Source organism: Stegostoma tigrinum, chromosome 10 (genome assembly GCF_030684315.1).
Source record: "Stegostoma tigrinum isolate sSteTig4 chromosome 10, sSteTig4.hap1, whole genome shotgun sequence".
Classification (NCBI taxonomy): Eukaryota; Metazoa; Chordata; class Chondrichthyes; order Orectolobiformes; family Stegostomatidae; genus Stegostoma; species Stegostoma tigrinum.
Window position 1 is genome coordinate 87,858,645 of NC_081363.1, and position 25,813 is coordinate 87,884,457.

Here is a 25,813-nt window from a genome sequence, read left to right on the forward strand (position 1 = left end):
ATAATAGTCTGTCCATCACAAACATAGCCTATTTCCATCTGCTTAGCCTTCGTTGATTTCAGCTTTTTTTAAAATTCATTCCTGGGACATGTGTGACACTGGCCGGCCCAGCATTTATTCCCCATCCCTCGTTGAGAAACTAGTGGTGAACTTAGTTCTTTACTGCTCAAATGCTATAGGTAGACCCATAATACTGTTAGTCTGCTCAACTATTAAGACCATAAGATGTAAGAGCAGAGTTTGGCCATTCAGCCCATCAAGTCTTCTCCATGGCTGATCTGATAATCCTAAATTCCACTCTCCCTTTTGCCCATAACTCTTGATTCTCTTACTGGTCTGAAAATCTGTCTTAGCCTTCAGTATACTTAATGACACAGCATTCCACAGATTCATTACCTCTGAGAGAAGAAATTCTTCCTCACCTCTGTTTTAAATATGCAACTCTTTATTCTAAGATTATACTGCCTAGAGCTAGACTCTGTCACAAGGGGAAACATCTACTCAATTGTCAACTTTCTACATCTACTCTAGAATCTTTTCTGTTTCAAAAAGGTTGCCTCTTATTCTTCTAAACTCTAATAAGTACAGGCCTAAACTACTGAACATCTCCTAATAAGACAGTTCCTCCATACCAGGGATCAAACTAGTGAACCTTCTCTGGACTGCGTCCGATGCTGGTACATCTTTCCTTAGATATGGGACCCAAAAGTGTTCACAGTATTTCAGCTGTGGTTTGCTCTGATGCCAAAACACACTTTCTGCACCACTTCCAAATGAGATTATTCCATGCTTTCCTCGCAGCCAAGTATCCTTCACTCAATGCTTTGCTACTTAAAGGTGCAATTCATTAACTTGTTTGTTTTTCATATCTCCCTGCCCTTTCTTATATCTCAACCTTTAGGTCTTTATGTTCTTCCCTGGTCTTTAGCCCATTAGTTTGCTGCACCAGCAACAACTGTGCTTTCAGCCATTTCAGCTAATGCTCTCTAAATCTCTCCGCTTCAGTCTCCTTAGCACCTACCTTTGACCTGGCTGATTCATCACCTTACTAATACCTCTTTTGCTTCAGTGTAGGCTTTTTGCCTTATTGTGCTCCTTTGTGGTACCTTGGAAGGTGTTTTTCATTTATATTCTATATAGAGTGAAATATGTAAGACCATTCAATTTAAAGTCAGCGTAGGAGCAAATTACCACTGTACTGAAAACCAAAATTTCTGGAGATCACAGTGGACCAGGACCATCCATGGAGAGCGAGCAAGCTAATATTTCAAGTCTAGATGACTCTTCATCTGATTATCTCCATTTTTTTTTTATTTTCAGTTCATCTTAAACTTCCTGGCAATGAACAATCAAATATTTGCAGAAGGTTAAAATAATTAGATCTGAATCACTATTGATTTGAAATGCTTGAACTGTTGCTTGACGTAATCATTATTAGTTTTGAATCTTTTAGGTTTATAGGCTTAACATTCCTCCACTGTAAGTAGTATTCAGTCCTCATAAAGTTCTTTCATTTCATGATAAATGTAGTTTGTGAATGTGAAATGATTCCAACATCCAAACTCTCTTTTCATTACCACCCCACTGTCCCCATTCCACACCCGCATTTGTCATTAAGGCTCAAATTTGTATTCCCATGAAGGTTGATGATTAAGCGGTTATTGAATCGAGTAGCTCAAAGAGTTGGAAATGTAGATAGATTGAAACTGTTTCCACTGGTGCAAGGGTAAGCACCTCCTGCTTATAACAATATAGCATAGTTGTTTTAGAGGGGTGGAAATTGCAACCACAATTTCTCTTTCATTCATCTCTTCAAATAAATGTTGAAGCTCAGAAAAAGCTGAATTATTCAAGACTGAGTTTGCTAGGTTCAAGTTAAATGAGGATGTGGCAGAAAGTCAAGTAACATTGGAGTGTAGGTGCAAATCAGCCAGGCTGAATGGTGGAATTTTGTACCCGTTTCATTTTACTATTTTCCATGAAACATTTTTAAATGAGTTTGCAGAGAAAAAGCAAGGTGATTACTAGCCTTCCTGTTAATTCAGTCAGTGCTGTTCTTCACTGAAGCTATCAATAGACAATGATCAAAGGCAGTGAGATACTTTCTAAATGGTGAGAAGCTAGAAATAGTGGTGACCCTTGGTAATCAATGTGCAGAAGACATGAACAGGTACAAAAGAATTATCGAGGTTTATGGATTACCTCAATGCTGGAAGTAATCTGAGACAGCATGGTGTAGAGCTGGATGAACACAGCAGGCTGAAGAAGGGTCTAGGCCCGAAACATCAGCCTTCCTGCTACTCTGATGCTGCTTGGCTTGCTGTGTTCATCCAGCTCTACACCTTGTTAGCTCAGATTTTCCAGCATCTGCAATTCCTACTAACGCTGGAAATAATGGTCAGGTTTTACAGCACAGAGAAACAAGAGTTATATTTCAGGCTTGTGACCTTTTCGTCTTTGGAATGCTATATCCTCTGTACCTAGAGGACTAGAATACAAAGTAGTGGATGTGTGCTTAGCTACACACAGCTCTGCTTAGACAACATCTGCAGTCAGTGAGTCACAGTTTTGAACAGCTCATCTTAGAAAGGCCATATTGGTCTTGGAGAAGACGCAGTACAAATTTACTAGAATGGTACCTGAACTTAGAGAGTTAAATTGTGAGGAGCATTGACACAAACTAGACTTGTATTCCCTAGAATTTAACGAGTTAAGAGAAAATTAGATTGAAGTTTGCAAGTTATAATGAAAATAGGGTTGGTTGACGGGAACTGTTTCTATTGTTTGGGGATGTCGAGGATGAGGAAGATATCCTAAAATTGAGAGCTAGATTTTTCTTGGAGAAAAGTTGGGAACTACTGTTACAGACAGATGGTATTAGATGTTTGATGCTCTTTTAGAGATGGCAAGTAGGAGGGAGATGATGGCATAGCTGTAATGTCACTGGACTCAAAATCCAGAAGCCCTGAGGATAAGGATTCAAATGCACTGTGATAACTGGAAATTAAATCCAGTTTATAAAGCTGGCCTCATGATCCTGACCGTGAAATTATATTACAAATTATTATAAAAGCCGACCTGGTTTGCTAATGTCCTTTAGGAAGAAAGTCTGCCGTCCTTACCTCTTCATGTGACTCCAGACCCACAGCAAAGGACTGATTCTTGACCGCCGTCTCGACAATTAGGAATGGGCAATAAATACTGGCCCAGACAGCAACCATCCCATGAGTGGAATAAAGAAATTGATACTTTAAAGCAGCGATTTATAGGTATTTGTTAATCAAAGATATTGAGAGATTTGGGGCAAAAATGAGTATCATAGATTCCCTACAGTGTGGAGGCAGGCCATTTGGCCCATAAGTTCACAGTGACACTTCGCAGAGCATCCCACCTTATCCCTGAAACCTTGCATTTCCCATGGCCCGTCTACCTAATCTGCACATCATTGGAATCGGGGGGGGGGAACCCTCGCAGATATGGGTAGAACATGTAAACTCCACACAGAGTGTTGCCCGGGGTGGAATTGAACCCAGGTCACCAGTGCTGTGAAGCAACAGTGCTAACCAATTAGCCACGGTGCCACTCTTAAGGGAAAAAAAATTGCGTGTAAATGGAATTGGGTCACATCAGCCACGGTCTCAATGAATGACGATGGGACAGGTTCCAAGAGCCTGTATGACTACTTCCTGTTCATGTGTTTACTGAGTAACAGATGCACTTGCAGGAGGAGACCAACTTTCCTCTCCTCTGGCTTATTTATATTAGTTAATAACAATATTTCAATCCGCTTCCTCCAAAGATGCAAAGAGCATGCTGTGACTAAACAGGATGAGCCCTTGACACTGATGCCTCTTGGACTGTAAAACCCCATGTGCAATCTTCGCCTAAAAGAGTCATCATTCTCTTTTTAATATTAACCAGATCACTTTCTTTCTCTTTAGTTTGTATGAGTAACTTGTTCATTGATCAGAGAGTCTTTAAATACTTTCTTCCTTGTTTTAACCAGGCACTGATTGGGGATCAGCTGCTACAGTGACGGCCCAGTTTCAGCCTGGTCACAATCGCACACCTTCGGAAGCTGACCGCTGGCTTGAGGAAGTATCAAAAAGTGTCCGGGTGCTACCACCTTCACAGCTACAACCCTCAGTGGCTGTGCCACCTGCCCCACCATCGTTTCAGGCCAACACTTTTGTTAGCCCACAGGCAGCACCAGCTGGTGCACTTCCTCAGATGCAACCTACGTTTGTTTCTGCTCAGCCATACAATCTCGGAGTTACCAACGGAGCAACATATCAAGCCCCAAGTGTGCCTGTGGTTGGAATCACCCCATCTCAGATGGTGGCTAATGTCTTTGGCACTGCAGGTCATCTTCAGGTTACTCATACGCAGTTGAAACAAAATGCATTTCCACAAATTGAAGGTGGCATGATGGGAGTCACTGAAAATGCTAACCCTTACTTTAAACCTGCCCAGCAAATTAACGGATTGGCAGCTTTCAACGGAGCAGAACGTGGCACGTGGACAACAGAAACCAAAAGCGTTCACATGGCAGCAGTTGGCATACCAGGACTTGATGCATTTGAAGCTCAGTGGAATGCCCTGGAATGTAAATCAAAGCAACGGGCCACACCTTCTCCAACTAATCCATTCTCGAGTGACCTACAGAAAACCTTTGAAATTGAACTTTGAGTGGGGATCAATTTTTCTGTTTTCCTTTGGTGTGTGGAAAGTGCTCAGTATTGATAATGGGCATGACGAACTGCTTCAGCAGTCTCTGAAAACCATTAGAAACCTGATGCTAGGCTGGACTGAAACATATGGCAAGGTGGAATGATCAAAGGGCCATGTCTGGTGTCTGTCTTGGAAAAGAACTGGTTCTTTTAATGGTACAAGTGTAGGGAAGCAGCTGCTTGTCTCTAACCTCTTCCTACTTACAGTTGTGTTGTTCTGTGGTGAGGCTGCAAAATGATATTGTGGTCCTCTCGTGTTGGATGGAGCTTCCAATTTGGATAAATTGATGCCAAAATCTTTATTTTTATGCATTAGTATATATATATTTTAAATAGTTATGGAAATTGAGCTGTAAGTAATCTTGCCAAAGGTAAAACACCGACTGGTTGTACGAAATGTATATAGAGAATGGTTTATTGCTGATTCTAATGTAAGTAATCAGGGTAAATGTGATCTTTTAGTTGGACCTTGCCACAGATTATTCTGGTGTGAGTGGGACACTTGCTCGAACAGATGACCAATTATAAATCACTAGTATGCAGCAGTTAAATATTTTAACAGTATTGTTATGGTCTGCAAAAATCATGATCAACCTTGTATGTTCTGTTGAGCAAGATTTTAACTTGTTCTGTGCTGAAACTTCTCTTTGTTTTCCTTACTATTTTGAATGGGGTTTTTAAGACAGTCAGGTTAGATTGATTTGCACAATGTAGTTAAGCAGAAACATCTTTGTTGGTAACAAGTTGTACTCACTTTTTCAACCTCCTTTCTTCCCTTTTTGTGGTGATCAGTGAGAACATCCCACCACTTCCTCAGTTATTGCTGTTCTGCATCTCACTTGAGAATTCAGCAGGTTTTCTTTAGTTTTGTCTTAATTTTGACTTGTATGAGCCTTACAATCACTTGTAATAAAGAAAGAAATTTATACTGGAGATTTATAATCTTTAACAGAAATAAATGGTGGTTAGAGAATGGATTATATTTTGAAAGTGCTTTTTGACGATTTCACATCACACCTGCCTATATATTTCAGTAGATGGATTCCAAGTATGTTCTTAAACGGCATTCTAACCGAATCAGCAAGGCATTTCCAAACTGAGTGGATGTGGAATTGAAGTGTAAGTATGACAAAACTCAAAGAAGCCTTGAAAATAGTGTCATATGCTGCAGAACAAGGTGTAAAATAAATCTGGAATGTTGCAAGAAAAGATGTGTGCATGATTCATCCTAAAATGAACTGCAGTACTTCTAAAAACCTATTTGTTGGTTCAAATAGAATAGTTTTGCATATCTCAAAAAAAATTCACTGTGCACCAGGAGATTCTATCAACAATGCGACTTTTTAAAAATTTCCTGCAATCAGTAATTTATTGTATTTTGTTGGTGTAATTATAAAAAGGCCAGTAGTTTGTTTAATTCATTGACATGCTATTTGCAGAAACGTATTAATAAACACACAACATACATTATTACATGAATAATCATCTTCATAAAAAATGTGATTCTGGTTAAGTTGAAAGTAGGTAGTGAGTATTATGTACAAAACTAATGTCTTGTCACCTCTTCAAAGAACCGACAGCACACTAAATGTAAGGCCAGCTGGAAAAATATCTGATTATTTGCTAAGTTTATCCAACCTACCGACATTTAGCTTTTAAAAATACTAGTCTTTTTACATAAAAATAAAATCTGAGTGCAGATACATTTTGCAGTGCACCTTTGGAAATTGCAATGGTCAGAATTTTTGAAAATCATATTTTCTATATTAACAATATTCTTATGAGTGTTCAGTAACTTGTCATTCTAAAATTATTGACATATCAATAGTTTAAAAAAAGTACAGGTTTGTATAATAAAAGGGTGAGTTTGACTGCTCATATAGTCAGAAGTATGTTGGTCATCTTTTTCTAAGGAATTGCATTTGCAAACATCAGTCGAGTAGTATTCTTCATCTCCTACAGTAAACTTTACATGCTACTTCCAATAAAATGGACCTACAGTGGACAGGATAACACTCAGTCAGAAGCACCTTTGCAACGAATACTGCCTATTGTTTAACTCCACAGAAAACATGCATCAATACTGAATACCTGATATCACTCACTCCACATCAGGCCTAGCCTGCTAACACACATAGGGAAGAAATGTGCAACAGTGGACATTAGTGTCTTTTTAGAACTGCATTGTCAGTTGTGTGGTTCCACAGCCCAATCCACTGTAGTTAACCTGCTTTGCATTTGGTTGTTGATTAGTTTTCTGTATTCTCACAAAACAAATAAAGCAAAGGTTGGATTGGAGTAATGCTTTGTTGCTTAGTGTTGTAACAAGCATATTGGACGTACATGGAATAGTGTAGGTTAGATGGGGTTGAGATCGGTATGACAGGTCGGCACAACATCGAGGGCCGAAGGGCCTGTACTGTGCTGTAATGTAATGTTCTATGTAACTGAAGTTAGGCAGGAGAGAGAAAGGTGATCAGTCCCTCCTCTTCTCTCACTGGTGAGTACTTCTCTTAAAATACAAGGTCTTAGGGCATTTGGGGAATGAGCGACCTTGAGGAATGTTCACATTACAGAGCACTGGGGTTCAGAGAGTACATGAATCTGGCAAGGAGCTGCTGAGCAGAGCCTCAGGAAATCTTTCACAGGAACAGCCCAGCGTTACTTGCACTCAATCCAAAGCTGCTGAGGTGACAACAGGATTCAGGAGTGACACAAGGCAAACGGGTGCTGCTGTTTGGGTCAGTACACATGTATATCCGTACCACAGTTATTGCTCATAGTTCGTAAAGTCTTTATTCTTTGGTTTTTAAGTTTGTAAGGGCTATATTTCAGGTTCACAAGGAAGAGGTATTAGAAATCCTACAGAGGGTGAAGATAGATAAGTCCCCTGGGCCGGATGGCATTTATCCTAGGATCCTCTGGGAAGCCAGGGAGGAGATTGCTGAGCCTTTGGCATTGATCTTTAACTAGTCATTGTCTACAGGAATAGTGCCAGATGACTGGAGGATAGCAAATGTGGTTCCCCTGTTCAAGAAGGGGAGTAGAGACAACCCTGGTAATTATAGACCAGTGAGTCTTATCTCAGTTGTTGGTAAATTGTTGGAAAAGGTTATAAGGGATAGGATTTATAATCATCTAGAAAGGAATAAATTGATTAGGGATAGTCAGCACGGTTTTGTGAAGGGAAGGTCATGCCTCACAAACCTTATTGAGTTCTTTGAGAAGGTGACCAAACAGGTAGATGAGAATAAATCGGTTGATGTGGTGTATATGGATTTCAGCAAGGTGTTCGATAAGGTTCCCCACAGTAGGCTATTGTACAAAATGCGGAGGAATGGGATTGTGGGAGATATAGCAGTTTGGATCGGAAATTGGCTTGCTGAAAGAAGACAGAGGGTGGTGGTTGATGGGAAATGTTCATCCTGGAGACCAGTTACTAGTGGTGTACCGCAAGGGTCGATGTTGGGTCCACTGCTGTTTGCCATTTTTATAAATGACCTGGATGAGGGCGTAGAAGGATGCGTTAGTAAATTTGCAGACGACACCAAGGTCGGTGGAGTTGTGGATAGTGAAGAAGGATGCTGTAGGTTGCAGAGAGACATAGATAAGCTGCAGAGCTGGCAAATGGAGTTTAATGCAGATATGTGTGAGGTGATGCACTTTGGTAGGAGTAACCGGAAGGCAAAGTACTGGGCTAAAGGCAAGATTCTTGGTAGTGTAGATGAGCAGAGAGATCTCGGTGTCCATGTACACAGATCCTCGAAAATTGCCACCCAGGTTGACAGGGCTGTTAAGAAGGCATACAGTGTTTTAGCTTTTATTAATAGAGGGATCAAGTTCCGGAACCAAGAGGTTATGCTGCAGCTGTACAAAACTCTGGTGCGGCCGCACTTGGAGTATTGCGTACAGTTCTGGTCACTGCATTATAAGAAGGATGTGGAAGCTTTGGAAAGGGTGCAGAGGAGATTTACTAGGATGTTGCCTGGTATGGAGGGAAGGTCTTACCAGGAAAGGCCGAGGGACTTGAGGCTGTTTTCATTAGAGAGAAGGTGGTTGAGAGGTGACTTAATTGTAACATATAAAATAATCAGAGGGTTAGATAGGGTGGATAGGAAGAGCCTTTTTCCTAGGATGGTGACGGCGAACACGAGGGGGCATAGCTTTAAATTGAGGGGTGAAAGATATAGGACAGATGTCAGAGGTGGTTTCTTTACTCAGAAGTAAGGAAATGGAACGCATCGCCTGCAATGGTAGTAGATTCGCCAACTTTAGGTACATTTAAGTTGTCATTGGATAAGCATATGGAGGTACATGGAATAGTGTAGGTTAGATGGGCTTCAGATTGGTATGACAGGTCAGCACAACATCGAGGGCAGAAGGGCCTCTGCTGTGCTGTAATGTTCTATGTTCTAATGTAGCGAAGTCTAAGGGAAAAAAAATTGAAATAATTGAAATTATTTGATTTTAAGACCGAATTAAAGTTTATTTCAGAGGAAAGCTCAAGGTCATGATGTGCTGCTCTTGCTCTATGAGGAGAAATTGGGCACATTATCAGGATCAGCATGTGTGCAGGAAGTGTCTCCACCTGCAACTCCAGGAGCTGATCGGTGGCTAGGGACACTGAAGCATCTGCAAAGCTGAGAGAATTGTGAATAGTATTGCAGGCCATAACTACACACATAGAAAGGGAATGGATGACACCCCACCTCCCCAGGTAGCATAAGAGGAGTAGCCAAGCAGTTAGGAGTGTCCTATGACTATCCCCCTGAAAAACCAATATCACGTTGGATACTGTTGGAAATGGGGAGAGGGAAATGGCCTTTCCAGGGAAAGCAGCAGCAGCCAGAAGTGTTGCATCATGATTGGCTCTGTTACACAGCAGAGAAGGACAATATGTAGGAATGCAATAGTTATGAGGGCTTTCAATTGTAATGGGAATAGACCGCATTTCTATGGCTGCAAACAAGACTCTATGATGGTATGTTGTTTCCCTGGTGCTAGAGTCAAGGGAGTCTTGGAGAAGCTACAGCACATTCTGGAAGAGGAGGGTGAACAGCCAGTGGTCGTAGTACACATGGTATAAATGACAAAGGCTTCAAAAAAATGCAGTCTTTAATGCGGAATATAGGGAAATACAGTGAAGTAGCCAGAGACTTTTCCCCAGGGCAGGACTGACTGCCACGAGGGGTCATAGTTTTAAGGTGTTAGGAGGAAGGTATAGAGGAGACGTCAGAGGGAGGTTCTTCACCCAGAGAGTTGTGAGCGCATGGAATAGTTTACCAGTGGTAGTCGTGGAAGCGGAGTCATTAGTGACATTTAAGCGACTGCTGGACATGCACATGAACAGCAGTGAATTGAGGGGAATGTAGGTTAGGTTATTTTATTTTTGGATTAGGATTATTCCACAGCACAACAACATGGGCCGAAGGGCCTGTACTGTGTTGTACTTTTCTATGTTCTAAATGTAGGACTTCAAAGGTCATGATCTCAGGATTACCATCAGTGCCATATAAATAGGATGCACTAGATAAATACAACACAAAGGCATTTTACACTTATGTGAGGAATAAGAGAATGGTCAAAGAAAGAGTAGGGCCGATCAGGGAACTTGTGTGTGGAGTCTGAGGAGGTAGGGGAAGCCCTAAGTGAGTTTTTTGCTTCTGTCTTTACGAAAGAAACGAACTTTGCAGTGAATGAAACCTTTGAAGAGCAGGTGTGCATGCTGGAATGGATAGAGATAGAGGAAGTTGATGTGCTGAAAATTTTGTCAAACATTAAGATTGACAAGTCGCCAGGCCCGGACCAGATTTGTCCTCGGCTGCTTTGGGAAGCGAGAAATGCAATTGCTTCGCCACTTGCGAAGATGTTTGCATCCTCGCTCTCCACTGGAGTCGTACCTGAGGACTGGAGAGAGGCAAATGTAATTCCTCTTTTCAAGAAAGGAAATAGGGAAATCCCCGGCAATTACAGACCAGTAAGTCTCACGTCTGTCGTCTGCAAGGTGTTAGAAAGGATTCTGAGGGATAGGATTTATGACCATCTGGAAGAGCATGGCTTGATTAAATGCAGTCAACACGGCTTTGTGAGGGGCTGGTCATGCCTCACAAACCTTATCGAGTTCTTTGAGGATGTGACTAGAAACGTTGATGAGGGTCGAGCTGTGGATGTGGTGTATATGGACTTCAGCAAGGCATTTGATAAGGTTCTCCATGGTAGGCTCATTCAGAAGGTCAGGAGGAATGGGATACAGGGGAACTTAGCTGTCTGGATACAGAATTGGCTGGCCAACAGAAGACAGCGAGTGGTAGTAGAAGGAAAATATTCTGCCTGGAAGTCAGTGGTGAGTGGTGTTCCACAGGGCTCTGTCCTTGGGCCTCTACTGTTTGTAATTTTTATTAATGATGCTGCCTGGACTGGAGGGCTTATCTTATGAAGAGAGGTTGACTGAGCTTGGACTTTTTTCATTGGAGAAGAGGAGGAGGAGAGGGGACCTAATTGAGGTATACAAGATAATAAGAGGCATAGATAGAGTTGATAGCCAGAGACTATTTCCTAGGGCAGAAATGGCTAACACGAGGGGTCATAGTTTTAAGCTGGTTGGAGGAAAGTACAGAGGGGATATCAGAGGCAGGTTCTTTACACAGAGAGTTGTGAGAGCATGGAATGCATTGCCAGCAGCAGTTGTGGAAGCAAGGTCATTGGGGACATTTAAGAGACTGCTAGACATGCATATGGTTACAGAAATTTGAGGGTGCATACATGAGGATCAATGGTCGGCACAGCATCGTGGGCTGAAGGGCCTGTTCTGTGCTGTACTGTTCTATGTTCTATGTTCTATGCATGATAAGATGGTGCAAGGGGTGGATTTCAGCTTCCTGGGACATTTGGACCAGGTCTGGAGGAGTTAGAACCAGTACAGACTGAATGGGTTACATCTGGGCAGGATCGGGATGATGTCCTATGGTTCCCTTTGCTTCTAGGCTATAGTAATTCTGCAACTCTCTTGACAATTCAGCAGGTTTTCTTTTGGAAGGATCATGAGTTAAAAAGATCACCTAATAAATTTATACTGGATATTTCTAATCTTTAAGAGAAATAAATGGTGGTTAGAAAATGGATCATATTTAGTGCTTTTTATTATATTTCAGTAGCAAGGAAGGATTTTTAAATTTTCTGTAATCAGTAGTTTATTGTATTTTGTGAATCTGCAGACATATAAAAAGGGCAGTAGTTCAATAATGTATTGTTTAATTCATTAACATGCTTGTTTCAGAAACATTGATTAAACACTGTACATTTTTACATGAATAATTATCTCCATAAAAATATGATTCTGGTTAAGTAGAAAGAAGGATGTGGATGCTTTGGAGAGGGCACAGAAAAGGTTTACCAGGATGTGGCCTGATATGGGGGATTTTAGCTACAAAGATAGGTTGGATCGACTGGGACAACAAATTCAAAGTGTATTAGGGACAGATTCCTAGAGCAATGTCATGGAGCCAACAAGGTTATCTTGGATCTGGTAATGGGTAATGAGGAATGTTTAGTGAATGACCTTAATGCAAAAGATCCTCTAGGAAGTAGCGATCATAACACAACAAAATGTAATGATGTTTGAGAGACTGGGGTCGGAATCAACCGTGTTTAACTTGAATAAAGGGAATTGCAATGAATTGAGGATAGAGTTGACTAAATTGAATTGGGTCGATCCATTAGCAGGAATGATGGACAAAAAAACAGTAGCATACCTTTAAAGGTAGTTCTTGATTTTTAGCAAAAATACATCCCAGTCAGGGATAAACCAACAATGGCTAAGTAAGGATAGTATCAAGCGGAAAGAAAAAGCAAGTAAAGGAGACAAAAGTCAGCAATAGTGTTGAGGACTGAGATAAATTCAGATTCTTGCAAAGGACAGCTACAAAAGAGACAAATAAAATACAAGGGCAAACTGGCAATAAATCTAGGAAAAGGAAGATAGAGGTCAAAGTGAACATTGGCCCATCAGAAAATGAATCTGTAGAGATAGTTTTAGGGGAACAAGGAAATGGCAGAGGATTTAACAGATGTTTCACGTCACTCTTTACAGTGGATGATACGTTAAATATCCCAGTAATACTAAAGAATACAGGGTAAGAATTACATACATCACCATCACTTGAGCACTAATGGGTCTCAAGGCAAATAAGGCCTCTGGCCCTGATGGTTTACATCCTATCCTAGGATCCTAAAAGAGGTAGCCAGAAAAATAGTGAATATATCAGCTATAAATTTCCAAAAATCCTTTAAATATGGTGAAGTATCAGAACAGACAAACTGTCATTGTGGAACCCCTACTCAAAAGGAAGGGAAGCAAAAGCAGGGAACCATAGACCAATCAGCTGAACATCTATTATTGGGGAAAATAGTGGTATCAATTATTAAGGAAGTAGTAGCACAATTGGAAAGTTGTCTAATTTGGGAATGAGTAGGTGTGTTGTATTTGGACTTCTGAAGAGAACGTACTCACGAAAGGCTAAGCCCTAAGTTAACCAATAGTATTGGTCATAGTATTTTGTTGTGGATAGGAAATTGGTTAATGAGGAGGAAACAATGTACATGAGGATAATGGGATCTTTTTCATTGGTGATCTGTGACCAGTGGGGTTCCACAGGGATCAGTATGGGAACTGCAACTGTTCACAATATATATTAATGACTTGGCGGAAGGGTGTGAATGTATTGTAGCCAAATCTGTAGGTGACACCAAAAATAGGTTTGGTGAGTGGGCAAAAAGTTGAAAAAGTTGAAGTTCATTTTGGAAGGGAAGAACAGAAAACTTCAACACAAAGCAATTGAGGTGACTTGTAAACAAAACACAAAACTCGCACACAGGTGCATCAGGGAATCAGGAAGGCTAATGAAATACTGGCCCTTATTTCAAGGGAATACATGAGCAGGGATGTTTTACTGCAACTGTGCAAGATACTGGTGAGTCCACATCTGGAGTACTGTGAGCAGTTTTGGTCCCTTTAAGAAAGATATCATTTCGTTGGAGGCAATTCGGAGAAGGTTCACAAAATGATCCCGGGTATGGAGGGATTGTCTTAGAAGCAAAGGCTAAATACTTTGGGACCCCTAGTCACTGGAATTTTGAGGAAGGGTGATTCTCATATAGAATTCTTAAGGAGCTTGAGAGGATGTTTCCCTTCATGGGTGAGTCTAGAACCAGGGGACATGATCTCAGAATTAAGGTGCCCCAATTTAAGACTGAGATGAAGAGGAACTTCTTCTGAGGGTTGAGAGTCTTTGAAACTCCTCACCAAAAACAGCTTGTGGGAACAGAGTCCTTGTGTATATTTAAGGCTAAGACAGATTGTTGATCAGCCAGGGAGTCGAGGGTTTTGGGAAAAGGGCAGGAATCCTGTTGAATGGTGTTGAAGGCTCAACCTACTGCAGAACCCTACAGCCTACTCCTATTCCTGTTTTTCTTGGTATTTAAAAAATAGCATTAGTTCAATTTAGGATTGATCTGCAACTGCGAAGTGGCCCATTGTACTTTGAAGCTCATTGAGATGGTCAGACATCAGTTTAATTCAGGCAGTTATGAACTGATGCATTTTGTAGCTTATATTTTCATCCCAGTTTTAAAATGGCTACAGGAGCAGGGATCTGGGGGTCAGGTATGAAGCCTTTTGAGGTCGCAGCAGAAGTTGATCAGGCTCTTTTAAAACAGTTGGATTTGTTGTTGAGGGAGTGGTGGGCCATACAGTAGGATACAAAAATCCAAATTATGCAAATGAGTTATAATATACAGGCTCGAGCACAGCGAAAGGACTGTGTCCAGTTCTAGATCTCTCACTTGAACACATGTCTCCAAGGCCTTAACTAAAAATTATGAGTGAGTTGCTGCTGGAACATCCAGTGGCAGAAGTGTCAGTGACAGATTAACAAACAAACTAAGGGAAATGAGGAAACTACACAGCAAGTTGTTCTCATCCCAAAAAGCTAATTTTGCAGTTACTTCTGAAAAGGATTCAGGTAAATATTTTCTGTGGGGGCAGTGAGGATAAGAGCAGGGAACTAAGACCAATTGGATAGATCTCTCAGCCAGCAATGCACTATATTCTGTAAAACAAACCTGTTTAGATTCAGATTAGATGACTCATCATGCTTTACAATGTTAAATAACAAATATGAATGGATTAGAGATAACAAGATGTAGTGCTGGATGAACAAAGCAGGCCAAGCAAGATCAGAGGAGCAGGAAGGCTGATGTTTCGGGCCTAGACCCTTCTTCAGAAAATCTTCAGTATTTTGTTTTTAAATTGCCATTAGAGTAGATTCCCTACAGTGTGGAAACAGGCCCTTCAGCCCAACAAATCCACACCGCTCTTTGAAGCATCCCACCCAGACCTATCCCCATGTAACCCACATACCCCTGAACACTACGGGCAATTTAGCATGGCCAATCCACGTAACCTGCACATCTTTGGACTGTGGGAGGAAACCGGAGCACGCGGAGGAAACCCACAACCTGGGTCCCTGGTGCTGTGAGGCTGCAGTGCTAACCATTGAGCCACCGTGCCGTGCCGCCCCAACCACAGTTCTGTCTGCATTAGTTCATTTGTAGTATATATTGTAATTGGAATTTAGAAATAATCTTATTCTGTTTATTCCCATAAATTAACATGATTTATTAGAAGTTGTACTTTGCAAATTACATTGTAAGCTTGTCTTTCAGAGGTTGAGAGTTAAAGTTGCAGCAGATTCATCAGGATTACTGAATTAATTTGGGAGAGAATGCCCTACAAGGAGGCACTTAATAAAACACACCAGCAGTGCTCATTAACTAAATGTTGTTAGTACAACTGGATAAAAGCGAAAGCACTTGAAGGTATCTAGTAAAAGCATCAAGTCAACGGAAAGAGGGCATTTCCAGGCAATTCTGTACGCTGATTCCTACCAATTTAAAAAAAATCTGGCATGGCAGACCTCTGATTAAATGATCCACTGGAAATGAGCACAAGGAAGAAAAAGGCTTCGTAGGAAAGCAAAATGTCAGACATGGGGGTCTCGAAGGAAACAAAAAGTTAACCATATTTTACACATTGACAAAACTCTTTATGCTTCAAATGCTGATAGATTTGTGGGTTCAGAACTGTTACATTTTGTAAAAGTTTGCAGACTTGTGAAAGAGCAGAGGAGTGGTACTCCAAACAGGAGTTGTCTTCGATGAAAGATTCTGTTGGTTGGACCTTGGTAGGGTTTAGAAGAATAAGAAGTTGAATCTAAGATTGTGGGAGTTTGACAGGATGAATATGGAGAAGTTTTTCCCATTGTGTAGGGGATCTGGAACTAATGGGGCACAGTTTAAAAATAAAAGATCCTCCTTGAAGGTGGAGATGAGGGGAAATTTCTTCTGAGGGTTGAGAGGCTGGCTCACTGAATATATTTAAGGTTGAGTTAGTTATCTGATAAATGAGGGAGCTCAGGGACAGGCAGGAAAAGGGAGTTGAGGTCCTAATATCTTGATTAACTATGGTCTTTGTGAATGGCTGAGCAGTGTTCAGGTGCTGAATGACCTACAGTCTGACCCTACGTGATGCCCCTAATTTCAAATATTCTCGTTCTAAACACATATTTAGTTGCTACTTTGACATTTCTTGAGTATCGACTATTTGACAAATAGGGAGACAAAACTGAGGAACTTTCCAAACTAAAATTCATCTCACTCTTGGGTCTGAGGCAAAAAGGGGTAATACAAAACAATCTAGTGCCTGAATTCCCACCTCAATCCAGTGTAAAGAAGGAGAGGACAATGAGGTTATATGTGATGGAATTAAAACATTTGATTTATTTATCTCCTACTGTGCTCGTAGTTGGGTGCTACAGATGACTTGATTATTAACTCATGCACATTGTGTTTTAATGAGGGGTCTCTAATTTACTACATGCTAAACATGGCCACCAATCTCAAAGTAGAAACAGCAACAGTCAAATGTCTACTTTCCTTTAGTTAGTTATATCACCAACCAGATAATCACAACTTCTAAGGGATTGCCTGAAAACATCTGTTAATCAGCTCACCCAAGCAACAGAGAGAGAAAGAGAAATGGTAGCTATCACCTGAGACCCACACCATCATTAGCCCTCTGACCGTGGCTTCGAGCAGCTTGAACAGCAGAAGCTGGAGTAGTACTGATTGGAGCAGAGATTGGCCTGTACTATCAGATCACAATTAGCCAGTTCTGGCTGATCCACACACGATGAATCATGGTCTGTCAACTGCAGCTCTGGTTCCGGGGCTGAAAAAAACCATCACGTTAAAAACACCTACGACTGTAACAAAAACCTGAGAATCCATCCAACCGTGTCCATTTCAGAGTTATGTACCACGTGCTGAAATTGATTTTCAGTTCACTATTAATTATTAATATATAGAAAAGTACAGCACAGTACAGGCCCTTAGGCCCACGATGTTGTGCTGTGGAATATTCCTAATCCAAAAATAAAATAACCTAACCTACATTCCCCTCAATTCACTGCTGTCCATGTGCATGTCCAGCAGGCGCTTGAATGTCAATAATGACTCCACTTCCACGACTACCACTGGTAAACTATTCCATGCGCTCACAACTCTCTGGGTGAAGAACCTCCCTCTGACGTCTCCTCTATAACTTCCTCCTAACACCGTAAAACTATGACCCCCTCGTGGCAGTCAATTCTGCCCTGGGGAAAAGTCTCTGGCTATCGACTCTATCCATGCCTCTCATTACCTTGTACACCTCAATCAGGTCACCTCTCTTCCCCCTTCTCTCCAGAGAGAAAAGTCCGAGCTCGGTCAACCTCTCCTTGTAAGACAAGCCCTCCAGTCCAGGCAGCATCCTGGTAAACCTCCTTTGCACCCTCTCCAAAGCCTCCACATCTTTCCTATAATAGGGCGACCAGAACTGGACACAATATTCCAAGTGTGGTCTTACCAGGGTTTTGTAGAGCTGCAGCATAACCTCGTGGCTCTTAAACTCGATGCCCCTGTTAATGAAAGCCAAAACACCATATGCTTTCTTAACAACCTTATCCACCTGGGTGGCAACTTTGAGGGAGCTATGCACTTGAACACAAAGATCCCGCTGTTCCTCCACACTGCCGAGAATCCTGCCTTTAATCCTATATTCAGCAATTAAGTTCGACCTTCCAAAATGCATCACTTCGCATTTATCCAGGTTGAACTCCATCTGCCATTTCTCAGCCCAGCTGTGCATTCTGTCAATGTCTCGCTGAAGCCTGCAATAGCCCTCGATATAATTATGACTGGGAACAGCTTGGGTTGTGTAAGGAGTAAAATTAGAGTAATTTTCAATTGCATGGTTGTTATCAACTGGGATTATCCCCTATTCCCTCATGCTTTCTAATCCAAACATATGATTACAAATTCACATCTTCAACAAAGGCACTGACTTTGTGCCAAATCGCATTCACATTACGACTTGAATGAACTGGATATAAAATCCTCATCACTGAGAATCCCGACCTATTTCAGAAATTTCTCTTTACCAGGTACATAATTTGTTCATAGCATAGAACATTACAGCACAGTACAGGCCTTTTGGCCCTCGATGTTGTGCCGACCTGTCATACCGATCTCAAGCCCATCTAACCTACACTATTCCATATACGTCCATATGCTTGTCCAATGACGACTTAAATGTACCTAAAGTTGGCGAATCTACTACCGTTGCAGGCAAAGCGTTCCATTCCCTTACTACTCTCTGAGTAAAGAACCTACCTCCGACATCTGTCCTATATCTTTCACCCCTCAATTTAAAGCTATGCCCCCTCGTGTTCGCCATCACCATCCTAGGAAAAAGGCTCTCCCTATCCACCCTATCTAACCCTGATTATTTTATATGTCTCAATTAAGTCACCTCGCAACCTTCCTCTCTCCAATGACAACAGCCTCAAGTCCCTCAGCCTTTCCTCATAAGACCTTCCCTCCATACCAGGCAACATCCTAGTAAATCTCCTCTGCACCCTTTCCAAAGCTTCCACATCCTTCTTATAATGCGGTGACCAGAACTATACACAATACTCCAAGTGTGGCCGTACCAGAGTTTTGTACAGCTTCACCATAACCTCTTGGTTCCGGAACTTGATCCCTCTATTAATAAAAGCTAAAACACTGTATAATAAAATGTGAGGCTGGATGAACACAGCAGGCCCAGCAGCATCTCAGGAGCACAAAAGCTGACGTTTCGGGCCTAGACCCTTCATCAGAGAGGGGGATAGGGTGAGGGTTCTGGAATAAATAGGGAGAGAGGGGGAGGTGGACCGAAGATGGAGAGAAAAGAAGATAGGTGGAGAGGAGAGTCTTCAGGACATGGTCGAGCAGTTTCAAGGCTGAAGAGATTACAAGAGAGTTGCAATGGGAGAGAGATTCCCTGAGGTTGGTCCAGAGGGAGGAGGGTAACTTCTTCAGGTTAGGCATAGCCTGCTGTGTTCATCCAGCCTCACATTTTATTATCTTGGATTCTCCAGCATCTGCAGTTCCCATTATCACTAAAACACTGTATGCCTTCTTAACAGCCCTGTCAACCTGGGTGGCAACTTTCAAGGATCTGTGGACATGGACACCGAGATCTCTCTGCTCATCTACACTGCTAAGAATCTTACCATTAGCCCTGTACTTTGCCTTCTGGTTACTCCTACCAAAGTGCATCACCTCACACTTGTCTGCATTAAACTCCATTTGCCACCTCTCAGCCCAGCTCTGCAGCGTATCTATGTCTCTCTGCAACCTGCAGCATCCTTCGTCACTATCCACAACTCCACTGACCTTAGTGTCGTCTGCAAATTTACTAACCCATCCTTCTACGCCCTCATCCAGGTCACTTATAAAAATGACAAACAGCAGTGGACCCAACACCGATCCTTGCGGTACACCACTAGTAACTGGTCTCCAGGATGAACATTTCCCATCAACTATCACCCTCGGTCTTCTTTCAGCAAGCCAATTTCCGATCCAAACTGCTATATCTCCCACAATTCCATTCCTCCACATTTTGTTCCTTCAGATTTTTCTAGTTATGACTTAATATATCCAGCTAATGAGTAGGCAAAAGGTGAACTAACATTTGTGACTTGGTTATAATCGTTTCTGCATCTTTAGACTAAAAACACCTGTTTCAAGAAAAGGACTGCAGTGGAACCTGTGAAATGCAGAGTTCAATTTCTTTTACCAACAACACCACATTTATTTAATTCTTTAATGCTTGCTTCCCCCTATGTACAGTAAGGTAAGATTATTTACCTTCAAATGGCCCTGGACTATTCGAGCCTGTATTCACTGACAAATTGGGTTAGTTCGGTTTGCTGCGACGCCAACAGCATGGGTTCAGTTCCTATCACCACCTGAGGGTACCGTAGAACAATACAGCGCAGAACAGGCCCTTCGGTCCTCGATGTTGCGCCGACCTGTGAACTAATCTAAGCCCCACCCCCTACACTATCCCATCATTATCCATATGCTTATCCAAGGACTGTTTAAATGCCTCTACTGTGGCTGAGTTAACTATATTGGCAGGCAGGGTGTTCCACACCCTTCCCACTCTCTGAGTAAAGAACCTGCCTCTGACATCTGTCTCAAATCTATCACCCCTCAATTTGTAGCCATGTCCCCCTTGTACAAGCTGAAGTCATCATCCTCGGAAAAAGACTCTCACTGCCCACCCTATCTAATCCTCTGATCATCTTGTATGTCTCTATTAAATTCCCTCTTAGCCTCCTTCTCTCCAATGAGCACAGACCCAAGTCCCTCAGCCTTTCTTCATAGGGCCTGCGCTCCGGACCAGGCAACATCCTGGTAAATCTCCTCTGCACCTTTTCCAATGCTTCCACATCCTTCCTGTAATGGAGCGACCAGAACTGCACGCAATATTCCAAGTGAGGCCGCACTAGCGTTTTGTACAGTTGCAGCATGACATCACAGCTCCGGAACTCAATCTCTCTACCAATAAAACCTAACACACCATAAACCTTGAGGGACTCTTCCTTTTTAACCTCTTCCCTTCACCTGACATTTGGTGGCCTTCAGGTTAAATCACCAACAGTAACCACCATCCCACCCCCAACTCTCGCTCCCTCTCATGAGAGAGCAGCTGTGGTCTGGTGAGATTTTGGCAACTTGTCTTGATTTCCTCGTGTGCCAGTGTGGGTGTATGGCAAGGTAGCCAGCACCTTTGTTGGTTTTCCTCAGCTAAGGACTGAGGTGAATTTGAACATTGCTGAAACCTCGGATGGATTCAGTCACTTGTGTACCAGTGTAGTGAGTGGAAATTTTCCAGGCTCTAGACAGGCAATGGAGTCAGTGAAATATAGAACACAGAACATTACAGTGCAGTACGGGCCCTTCAGCCCTCGATGTTATGCCAACCTGTGAAACCAATCTGAAATCCATCTAACCTACACTATTCCATTATCATCTATATGTTTATCCAATGACCATTTAAATGCCCTTAAAGTTGGCCAATCTACTACTGTTGCAGGCAGTCATTCCACGCCCTTACTACTCTGAGTAAAGAACCTACTTCTGACTTCTGTACTATATCTATTACCCCTCCATTTAAAGCCCTGTCCCCTCGTGCTCGCCATCACCATCCAAGGAAAAAGGCTCTCACTGTCCACTCCATCTAATCCTCTGATCATCTTGTATGTCTCTATTAAGTTGCCCCTTAACCACCTTCTCTCAAACGAAAACAGCCTCAAGTCCCTCAGCCTTTCCTCATAAGATCTTCCCTCCATCCCAGGCAATATCCTGCTAAATTTCCTCTGCACCCTTTCCAAGCTTCCACTTCCTTCCTATAATGCAGCGACCAGAACTGTACGCAATACTCAAGTGTGGTCGCACTAGTTTTGTACAGCTGCAACATGACCTCATGGCTCCGAAACTCAATCCCTCTGCCAATAAAACCTAACACAATGCACGCCTTCTTAACAACCCTATCAACCTGGTTGGCAACTTTCAGGGATCTATGCACATGGACACAGATCTCTCTGCTCATCCACACTACCAAGAATCTCACTATTAGCTCAGTACTCTGTATTCCTGTTACTCTAGTCATTCTTTTATTCCTCGCTTTAGGCTTTTCCTTGATCCTACCTGCCAAAAGACTTCTCATGTCCCCTCCTAGCTCTTCTTAGCTTTCTTTTTAGGTCCTTCCTGTTTGACTTGTAACTCTCAAGCGCCTTAACTAGGCCTTCACGCCTCATCTTTCCATCAGCCTTCTTCTTCCTCTTGATAAGAGATTCAACTTCTTTACTAAACCACGGTTCCCTTGCTCAACCGCTTCCTGCCTGCCTGACAGGTACGTACTTATCAAGGACACACAGTAGCTGTTCCTTGAACAAGCTCCACATTTCAATTGTGCCCAGCCCCTGCAGTTTCTTTCCCCATCCTATGCATCCTATATCTTGCCTAATCGCCTCATAATTGCCTTTCCCCCAGCTATAACTCTTGCCCTGCAGTATATACCAATCCTTTTCCATCGCTAAAGTAAATGTAACCAAATTATGGTCACTAACACCAAAGGCTCACCCATCTCCAAATCTAACACCTGGCCTGGTTCATTACCCAGTACCAAGTCCAATGTGGCCTCACCTCTTGTTGGCCTATCTACATACTGTATCAGGAAACCCTCCTGCACACAGTGGACAAGAACTGACCCATCTAAAGTACTCAAACTATAGCGTTTTCAGTCAATACTTGGAAAGTTAAAGTCTCCCATAACAAATACCCTGTTACTTCTGCTCCTATCCAGAAACAATTTTGCAATCCTTTCTTCTACATTGCTGGAATTTTTCAGAGGCATATAGAAAACTCCCAACGGGGTGACCTCTCCTTTCCTGTTTCTAACCTCAGCCCATACTACCTCAGTAGACGAGTCCTCAGCAAACGTCCTTTCTGCCACTGTAATACTGTCCTTGACTAACAATGCCACACCTCCTCCTCTTTTACCACCTTCCCTGATCTTACTGAAACATCTAAACCCCAGAACCTGCAACAACCATTCCTGAAGCATGCTCTATCCATGTCTCCGAAATGGCGACAACATCAAAGTCCCAGGTACCAACCCATGCTGCAAGTTCACCCACTTTATTCCGGATGCTCCTGGTATTGAAGTAGATCCTTCAAACCATGTTACTGCGTGCTGGTACACTCCTGCAACCTTGAAACCTCACTACTCTCAATCTCCTGTACACTGGAGCTACAATTCAGGTTCCCATCCTCCTGCTGAATTAGTTTAAACCCTCCCAAAGAGTATTAGCAAATCTTCCCCCCACGATATTGGTACCCCTCTGGTTCAGGTTCCATTTGTTGGGGTCCCACTTACCCCAGAATGAGCCCTAATTATCCAGGTATCTGAATCCCTCTCTCCTGCACCATCCCTGAAGCCACGTGTTCAACTGCTCTCTCTCCCTATTCCTCGCCTCACTAGCATGTGGTACAGGTAACAAACCAGAGATAACAACTCTGTTTGTTCTAGCTCTAAGCTTTCACCCTAGCTCCTTGAATTTCTGCCTTACATCCCCATCCCTTTTCCTACCTATGTCATTGGTGCCTATGTGGGTCACGACTTGGGGCTGCTATGCCTCCCCCTTAAGGATCCCAAAAACACGATTTGAGACATTATGGACCCTGGCACCTAGGAGGCAACACACCAACCACGAGTCTCTCTCGTTCCCACAGAATCTCCTATCTGTTCACCCTAACTACAGAGTCCCCAATGACTAATGCTCTTCTCCTTTCCCCCCCTTCCCTTCTGAGAAACAGGGACAGATTCTATGCCAGAGACCTGCACCCCATGGATTACCCCGGTAAGACATTCCCCCCCTCAACAGTATCCAAAACGGTATACTTGTTATTGAGGGGAACTGCCACAGGGGATCCCTGCACTATCTGCCTATTCCTTTTTCTGTACCTTGGGTACACCTCCTTATAGCTCTTCTCTATCACCCCCTCAGCCTCCTGAATGATCCGAAGTTCATCCAGCTCCAGCTCCATTTGCAGGATTAAAAGTCCAAATCATAGCTGTTTGTATGGGACTAACACTACACCACAGGGGGTGACCGTCAGCTACCTGGAGGTGCTAGTCAGGGTGGAGGTTGCCTACTGGGGCAAATGGACATCACAACCTCAACAAGTCCTCCCCACAAAGAGATCCACTTCCGGGCTCCCTAAATATTGACGTCTCTGTCCAAACACCTGAGATCTTGTCCCTGCTTCAGGAGCACCATTTCTCCCAGTAGCAGAAGTCAGCAACTGGCACAGGAGGCACCCAGTAGGGATGGTGTGACAATGTTCAGGACCTACTATCACCCAGATCAGGGTCCTGAAGCTGGAAAGCAAAATAATTATGTTGTCTTGCAATCTGCTACAGTTCCAGATTTCAGTAATGTGGTGATGGTATCAGCTCTGCACCTTGGAAATAACTGCAGAGATAACACACACTGATTTAGGATTTCCACAATTCCCTCGATACCCTTGATCAGGAGATGCTGTAGTTTATTGCAATTCAGTAGCTATCCGTAGTCACTTGAATTACCGTGTGTATTTAAAAGACAATCAATTGCTTTGCAAAATCTGGACCAAGAGTTGGGGGAGGGGGAACATGATTTTGTGATACATTTGTAAAATTAACCCCATGTGATTGGAGCTGTTATCATCTTCTGTTTTACTCACATGTGACAGTCAATTCAGCACTGGCACTAACTGAGTGAGAGCCGCTGTACACATTGCAGGTGTAAGTCCCAGAATCTTCCAACTGGACATTGTGCAAAGTCAAAATACCATCTGGGGAAATGTAGATATGCTCCCCATCTGTTCGGAGGGGGATTCCATTCCTGTTAAACAACGACAACTAGCTCAGTAATTGTACTGTTTTTCAGCAAATATTTCCCACTACTTCCACCTCTATTTATTAGCATACTCTAATCATTATACACAACATCACAGAGGGTCGTGCGTGTATGGAATGAGCTGCCAGAGGAGGTAGATGCAATTAGAACATTTGAAAGGCATCTGGATGGGTACATGAATAGGAAGGGTTTAGAGGATCTAGGTCAGTTTGGGATGTTTTGTCAGCATGAACAAGTTAGAAGGGTCTGTTTCTGTGCTGTATAAATGCATGGACCAGTCACTTTTGTGGAGGAGAGGAGGAGAGGAGGAAGAGGAGAAGACCAGGAGAAGCATGAACAGTTTGTTTGAACAATAGATGAAATAAATGCAGACTTCTGTTGATGATCATTGACTCTGATTCACTCATGGGATCCCTCGTGGTGAAGGATTCACTGTGAGTGACAAAATAAACCTTATATTTATATAGTGATTTCCATGACCTTGGCTACACCAAAATCTTTGACAACCAACCTAGCACTTTGTTGGCAATGTGTTCGCTGTTGTAATGTAGGAAAGAGTGTGCAGGATCAGATGCAACAAACTACTGACCAGGCGATTGTAATGTGGTTGGCATCCAGAGTGCAGGTACATGGTTCCTTGAAAGAAGCATTACGGATAGAGAGCGTGGTGAAGGCAGCATTTGGCATGTTTGCCTTCATTGGTCAGAGTAATGAGTACAGGAGTTGGGACATCAGGTTGCAGCTGTACAAGACATAGGTGAGGCTAAGTTGGAGTACTGCATACAATTCCATTTGCTCTGCCACAGGAAAGATGTTATTAAACTGGAAAGGGTGCAGAGAGATTCAAAAGGAGGTTGCCTGGCCTGGAGAGTGTGTGTTATAAAGAAAAGCTGGATAGGCTAGGACTTTTCCCCTGTAGAGTAGGTGTTGAGGGGTGACCTTATAGAGGTTTACAAAATCATGATGGGCATAGATCAGATGAATAGCCAAGATCTTTTTCCTAGGGTAGGGGAGTTTGAAGCCAGAGGACTTAAGTTTATGGTGAGAGGGGAATGATTTATAAAGAACCTGAGGGAAACTTTTTCACATAGAGCGTGGTGCACATATGGACAAGCTGCCAGAGGAGATTGTGGATGTGGGTGCAATTACAACATTTAAAAGGCAACTGGATAGGTACATGAATAGGAAGGG

General features: G+C 42.5%; 2 protein-coding genes across 14 annotated transcripts in view; one reads left to right on the forward strand and one right to left on the reverse strand.

Annotated features, from left to right (window-relative positions):
• numb (NUMB endocytic adaptor protein) overlaps positions 1 to 6,063 on the forward strand; it is a 231,763-nt gene extending 225,700 nt beyond the window's left edge. For 7 of the 11 annotated variants that reach the window (XM_048537832.2, XM_048537831.2, XM_048537836.2 and 4 more), the window contains one exon: positions 4,007 to 6,060. In XM_048537832.2, the coding sequence (XP_048393789.2) occupies positions 4,007 to 4,689 (683 nt within the window). In that variant the 3' untranslated portion in view covers positions 4,690 to 6,060. Of the gene's footprint in view, positions 1 to 4,006 lie in introns of all 11 variants that reach the window. The other 4 variants (XM_048537840.2, XM_048537841.2, XM_048537837.2 and 1 more) reach the window with 4 other exon arrangements.
• paplna (papilin a, proteoglycan-like sulfated glycoprotein) overlaps positions 5,828 to 25,813 on the reverse strand; it is a 234,275-nt gene continuing 214,289 nt past the window's right edge. For 2 of the 3 annotated variants that reach the window (XM_059649377.1, XM_048537827.2), the window contains 3 exons: positions 24,447 to 24,607; positions 16,838 to 17,016; positions 5,829 to 6,725 (listed from right to left, as the gene is read on the reverse strand). In XM_059649377.1, the coding sequence (XP_059505360.1) occupies positions 16,856 to 17,016; positions 24,447 to 24,607 (322 nt within the window). In that variant the 3' untranslated portion in view covers positions 5,829 to 6,725; positions 16,838 to 16,855. Of the gene's footprint in view, positions 6,726 to 16,837; positions 17,017 to 24,446; positions 24,608 to 25,813 lie in introns of all 3 variants that reach the window. The other variant, XM_059649376.1, reaches the window with a different exon arrangement.